The sequence below is a fragment of the Melopsittacus undulatus genome, chromosome 12, assembly GCF_012275295.1.
Source record: "Melopsittacus undulatus isolate bMelUnd1 chromosome 12, bMelUnd1.mat.Z, whole genome shotgun sequence".
Taxonomy (NCBI): domain Eukaryota; kingdom Metazoa; phylum Chordata; class Aves; order Psittaciformes; family Psittaculidae; genus Melopsittacus; species Melopsittacus undulatus.
Genome location: NC_047538.1, coordinates 10998675 through 11005583, shown reverse-complemented (window position 1 = coordinate 11005583; position 6909 = coordinate 10998675). Strand labels below are relative to the sequence as shown.

Sequence of the window (6909 nt, the reverse complement as noted above, 5' to 3'; positions counted from 1 at the left end):
AGAACTCAAAAAACAAGATGGGGTTTTTTTGTCTGGTGACGAGTTCTAGACCCACCTCCAGACAAGTCATTGCTTTTCTCTGTCTGACTTTCCTCTCCAGTAAACTTTCCAACTTTATTATAGAGCCTAAAACCCAATGAAGAACTAAAATGAGGGTGAGGGGAGTAATGGGGGGACTCAGAATCCCTTGAGAGTCTCATATAATCACAGGACTCCAGGAACTGGAAACTTTAAGAAAGGGGGGGGGAAAAAGGTTAAAGAAAAACCCAAAAAACACTTTTCCAAATCACATGAGACCCATCATAAAATTGCCAGAGTTGGCAGCACCATAAAATCTATGATATTGCGGGCTGGATTTATGAGCGAGAATCCTGAGGCTTTGGGATGGTTTATTCCCTCAGCCCTCAGGGCACAAAGGCAGTTTTAGGGATGGAGCATAGCCTGGAGCACCACTGAGCGGGCGATGGGTGACTTTGCCCCCTCTTGAGCATCCTTATCTCTAGGACAAACATCGCCAATGCTCTCAGTGGGGAAAAGCCACCTCCTCAAAAGATTCAGCATCTTTGCTGTTGAAACTTGAAATATGGAGGTGAGCTGATAGGGACAAAGAGTTCTCTGTGAGCCTGCTCAGGGCATCTGCAGCCTCCCCAGGTACGAGCCATGGTAATGCAGGGAGTATTTTAGCCCAGGCAGGCAGCTGAGAAAACAATGTTGTGACCACAGCCTGGGAACTGGCGCTGACTCTTCAAGAGATGTTTTTAGCAGAGCTTGGGTTTCTTTCTCTCCTTCTCCCCCTGAAGGAACTGCACAGCCTGCACTTCTTTATTACAGTTCATCCATAAAGGCCTGGTTTTCTTCTGCCTGGGGATGTTTCACGGCTACTTGCCACCCAAGCAGCAAGCTTGCTCCAAGGTTCCTCACCAAAAGGGATTGGTTCAAGGTACTGAGGTCCCCCTGCCCATGAGGAGGAGGATGGGTCACTGCTGCCTTCACCTGCCACACCAGCCCTACTCCTTCATTGGCTTTGCAGTGTTCCCTTTGGAGCCCAGCTCCCTCCTCCCCCAGGGACATGGTTCACTCCCCAACAAGTAGAGCTCTCCTGGACACTTCCACCATCCCTCTCCCCAGGCCCACAATAGAGCACAGTGCATCCAGCCAGTTCTCAGCACCCCCAGTGGTGTTTATGGGAAGCCACCAGGCAATGCTGAGGATTGTTTAATGATTCCTGGGACTTGGAAGCAAGAAGTGCCCATGTTCCATTCCTTTTGCCATGCTTGGATGGTCTTCCTCAAGTTTCGAGACCTCTTATGGGTGAATTTAGCTCTGAATAGGGTAAATTTTGCAACCTCTTTTGTTCCTTTCTTTCAATGACAGTAATTCCTATCTATTTTTTCCCAATTTTTTTTGTTTCTTTTAATTATCATCATCATCATTATCATACTCTGCTAAGGAATAAGTCAGTAAGAATAGAAATAGATGAAATCACTTCAGCCTGTTTGTGACAGAAAATCACAACCAAAGGGAGAGAACACCCTCCTTGACAGCTCCCAATACTGTTTTGGACCAGCTAGGAGAAAGTACAAGCTGTTTCTCAAGGTTCTACATAGGCCAGGCATGTTCACATCTAGGCTGGGAGTTACCATGTGCCTTTGAACATATCATTTTTTCTTTCACATCCTATCTGATTCCTCACAGTCCTGCTCATCCAATTGGAAGAGCAGGCTGTGCTTATACAGTACAACTGGGCTCCATCAAGACTAACAACCAGGAATGCCATACTGAAGCAGTAGCCAGTAACAAACTCTTCAAGAGGAGGAGGAGAAGGCTATGTAGCATCTTCCCATCCATCTTTGCCTTCATCCCAGATTTTGCTAGTGTGACAGGTCCATCCTCCTGCCACTGATGGCCTCCTTGCTCCTTATGCCATCACGGCTCCACATGCCATGGGGTTCTACCTGGATTTTAAGCAGCCAAAACCCAGCCATCAGAGCCCATCAGGGCATCACAAGCTCCACCAAAGAGCCTCAGCATTTCCCTGAAGAGACAAAAGAATAATGTGAGGAAATCAGTCAAGTTGAAAACTCGAGGCCTTCCAAAGCTTGAGCAGTGATTTAACATGTGAGTTTAGTTTCCTTAATACCCTTTAAGATGCATGACACACATTTCTGGTAAGACCTCTTTACTTCCAGAGTAACCACTGGCCATTTAATTACATGTAAATGACCATATAGTGATAAGATGATTACATGATCAGCAGTGGGATAACAGGGCCTGGGAAGTACAATGCAGTTGACAGCTCAATACAGTGTCATTTTTTATTCCTCAACTCCAAATGCAATTTACTCATTCATTCATCTTGGCCAACTGCATATTCAGGAGAGACAGCATGTGATTTACTGAGCAATGCAACGCTTGAGTAATTCCCTAGGGGTGGCTCCATGAAGACAAACAGCTCGGGGTATAACTTGAGGTCCCAGCCATGCCCACAGAAGGGTTGCATGATGTCTGTGTCTCCTTCTTCTGGCAAACATAGCCGATACCCAGAGTGAGCTCCCAGGGTAGCACAGCATCGTATTTGACTCTGTCTAGCCCAACACTTATTAAACCCAGTTGTTGGAAGCAGAAGACAGTAAAATCAGAGACAGCTGAGTGATGAAAGCCATGCTGTAGCCAGCACTGGGATATTCCCAGCAGACACTACCTCCCAGGTCCTGCCTGCCATGGGACAGCAAGGTGGGAGCATCACCTTTGGAGGTGATGCAAAGCCATGCATTGCAGTGCTGCTGCCACAGGTGGGATGCTGCTGGTAGGACAGGCTGGGGACACCTCCTCAGCTTATTCCCACCCTCCACTTCTTAGGGTGGCCATGGCCCACCAAGGAGACCTTTCAGCTGGATGCAATCCCTTTATTTCTCTGGAGATGATTTTCCCATCTTGTTTCCAATCCATGCAGCATCCAGCATCCTCTCCTCCTTTGCTGAGACTGGGACACAGCCTTACACTTTCCCAGGGCCAGACATCCCCCACCACCCCTGTATGGGAATGGGAGGTAGCTCAACATCCACAAGGGCTTCCTGATGCCACCCCAGCACCCACCTGGATTCCTATGGTTGCTTCTAAGTCTGCCTTGATGGAAAGTGACCCCAAGGAGAGCATAACCCTTGGGGATGAGTTGGGTGGGAAGGACCTGGGGGACCCAGGCAGTTCTGTAGTGGGCAAACACCCAGCCCTAAATACTGCAGGCTCAAGTTCAGCTCATCACTGCTTGACAGCTGGGATGCTACACCTCCTGCAGTACATCATAAATAGATAAGAAATCAAATGTACGGGTATCAAGCAAAAAGAACTAAAAAAGCCACCTCAAAACATAAAGAAATTAAAAATAGGCAGGCAGGTCCCTTACTGTTGAGTGTGTTTGGTATTTATTAGACACAAATTGGCACACAAGAGTATGAAAGCACAGCTAGGTAGGGACCATTGCTTTCTCCTTAGCTACATGGTTTTGAATACCAGTCTACAATCCCTCCCCTGCACATAGCAGCATTCCCACATGTTCCCACCCCCGTCCTCAATTGCTGAGACATGGATATACCTTTTTGGTTCATTAGAATTACTTTTAATTAAAAATATATGTAAATTATATAGAATGTGCACAGCTTGGAGAGGAAAAAAGAACAAAAGAGAAGAAAAGAAAGCAAACTTCCGTTTCAGTCAGAACCGTAACCCCTTTGATTCAGCTGCTTTGTGGCAGACTGAGTTCTTTGAACTTCTATGTATAAATAAATAGCACCAGGAATCTTTACACCTGAAACACTCTGCAGTAGACATGTTTACTTACACATGTTTGCTGTTGCTTTTCTTCTTGCCTCCCCCACTCCCAGCATTTCATGACTGTTTTCTGCTCCTTTTTAGGCACATTTACTGAATAATTCATTTAACAGACCTAGACCAGTATTGCGCTTTCTTTAGGAGAGGAAGGAAAAGAATACACCATAAAATGAAAGTCTGGGATTGCAAACAAACGTCATCAGCACTTTCATGAGCAAACTTCTTCCCTTCGCTGCCTGCATCCTCTCCCTCCCCTTTCTCATCGTTGCAGCTGGCTCAGAGCCTGGTAAAATCCAGCAGGAGACAAGCTGTGGATGTTTCTCCATCAGAGACAGCTGATGGACCGGGAATGACCAGGAGATGGGAAGGAAGGAAAGAAGAGTGAGAGCATTACACACAAGTGGGAAAGGAGATGAGTTTACGGGGCTGGTTCCTGCAGTGATGTGTTTGAGGCATTCATGAGAAAACACAGCAACCCGCAGGGGGGAATTCCACTCGTGGTACAACGCCTGGGCGAGGTAGGTACCTGCTTTGCGTATTTGTGGGTTTGTAATACCTTTTCCTGTCGAAAAGTAACAACAATAATACTGATTTTAAAAAACAGAAAAAGAATAAAGAAACACCACTCCAAAATCCACCCTTGGTTAAAAAGGGATGGTGTCTTTTTTTCCTTTTTTTTTCCTTTTTTGAGAAAATTGAAAGAAAAAATATATATATATTATTATTTATTATATAACATCGTCAACATCAACACCACAAAATAAAAGTAACATCCTAGTTGGTTTCATTCAAGCATTCTGATCGTGTTGAGAAAGGCAGCAGGAGTTTGGTGTCCCTTGGAGAACAAAAAGAGCAGGAGGGCAGGGAAGGAGACAGGGGCACAGGGCTGGTGGTGGCAGCAACACAAACTGGGTGGGGATGGTGGCGGGGAGGGGGGAAACATGTGCCAACCTGTTGGGTTTTCCTTTGAAACGAAAGAAAAAGGGATGGAGGGGGGGAGTAAGTCACACTGAAATGGCTGTTTCATCTGTGGCTTCAATCAGTGTCCGTCCCTCTCGAGTGCTATTGGTGAACATTCAGTTAAAGGAGTCTTGCAAAATACTCTCAATTTTATTATCAACAGGTTTTTTTGAGTTGGTTTTTGGTTTTTTCCTTTCCCCATTTTCCTTTTCTTGTTTGCTTTTTTTTCCATGGTTAACGCTCTTGCACTTTCCTGACCCCCTTGTTAGCTGTTCTCACTCCACTCTGGCACCATTCCCACGCCGTGGACCGAGTGGTATTGGTGGGGAGAAAGGGTTCGAGGCACGCCGTGGGAATACAGGAACTCTGCAGGCTGTAAGCTGCTCGGGGGGGACTGGATGCCAGTTTGAGGTCCACACTGCCGCACAATGGGTTGGTGAGAAACAGAGGTTTGGTGCTGAAACATGCTATGGGTATCTCCTATTTGGGGGGACGTATGGTTGGCCACACTGCTGAGCCGGGGCATCAGTGGCCCCGAGGTGAAGTGGGCAGAGAAGTGTTGGTAGGGTAACCTGTCCATCGGCTGCATAGCAGACACTGTGCAACTGCTGTAGGATGGCACGCTGGGCCACGTGTTACAGCTGATGTCCTCCAAGCTGGGCACGGGGTCCGTGGGGGGAGCGGAGCTGGCATACATACATGCTTGGCGCTGGGCTGATTCAGTCCTGTATGAAGTGTTCAGTCCCTGCTGCTGGGGGTAACTGGACCTGTAGAAAGGATCCTCATCTGCTGGAGAAGTTTCCATGTAGGACTTCTTGTAGGGATGCTCGGTGGTGGAACATTCCTCATCTGTTGGGAGATAAAAACTCCTGGTAGCGAACAACAATACGATGCCCTCAGCTGAACCTCCCTCTCCACAGTCCTCATTTTACCAAGGACACAACCTGCTCAGAGCTGATCCAAACGTGTCTTTCAGTTATAGCAGTGTAAATACAGATCCCTCCTTTGGAATCCACCTGAATCAGTCCTGCTGAAATCACATCTTCCATGGCTGGAGTGGGGAAGGGATTGACTAGGAGCTCTGGGAGGAAAATCAAGGCAATAAGATACTGGAGGGATCCTGAGGTTTAGCTTGCTTGATGATACCCCATACAAATCCCTGAGCTCTTCATCTCCCTTCTGCTGCAGCATTTTGACCAGAGGTGTAACATCTGCCTGTGGATACAGTGCACCTAACCGAGGTCCCCACTCCCAACTGAGATGCTCAGAGCTGATGCTGCTAACTAAAACCCTTTGCAATGATTATTTTTACAGTAAACGAGACAGGAATGGAGATCACAATAAAAATTCCCCCTGGGAGAGCACCAGGGATGGCACAGTTGAGACAATCAGATCTGGAGTTTTACAGCCCCAGTCTTAGGCTGTGCCAAGGAGAGCTGGGCACACAAATCTCATGCAGGGAGCCAAGTGTAACAACAAAGAAAAGTAAATTTCACAGCCAGAAACAAGGCACAGCTTGCCGAGTCCTTTGTTTCCTGCAGCATCCAGGGCCAAAAGAGGGAAGGAGATAAATAATTTAGGTGAAATCTCTAGGGTGAAGCAAACTGAATAAATGAATATGCCCTTATTTATTCATTTGCAGGGTCATCAAATGAAATCCAGCTTTGCTGGAATGGATGGCAAAGTTCCCAAGGACAAGCACTTCACCAAGAGATTTTAAGGACAGTGAGGCAGAGGGGAGCTTCTTCCGACCCAGATTAACTTTGCTGCTGCTTCAAGGGCAAGATTTCTGGCGCAGGCAGGAACACATCCATCCCACTTCACTTGAAGCCCTATTGGCTACACCCTTTCAATGGGGGGAGAGGGGGAACTGAAAGAAAGCCACATGAAATGACCCTTTCCGCATTTTCTTAACAACATGTTTTGAGCTGCAATTTTTTTCCGCCCTGAAAATACAACGAGAAGAAAAAAAAATCCAAAACCAGCTCCACAAAAAAGACTGAAAGCATCTTTCTCCTAAGAAACACTTGCAAAACCACAGGTACATGGGTGCTGGGCTGCTCCAAGGTGAGTGCCCATGTCTCACCTTTAGGAGATGCAGATGGGCAGTGTGGACACCTC

General features: G+C 46.8%; 1 protein-coding gene across 1 annotated transcript in view; it reads right to left on the bottom strand.

Moving 5' to 3' along the window:
* Positions 1-4608: 4608 nt before the first annotated feature.
* The window catches only part of TBX5 (T-box transcription factor 5), a 36346-nt gene continuing 34045 nt past the window's right edge, over positions 4609-6909 (bottom strand). The window contains exon 8 of the mRNA XM_034068330.1: positions 4609-5637. Coding sequence (XP_033924221.1) covers positions 5054-5637 — 584 coding nt within the window. The 3' untranslated portion in view covers positions 4609-5053. The remainder of the gene's footprint in view (positions 5638-6909) is intronic.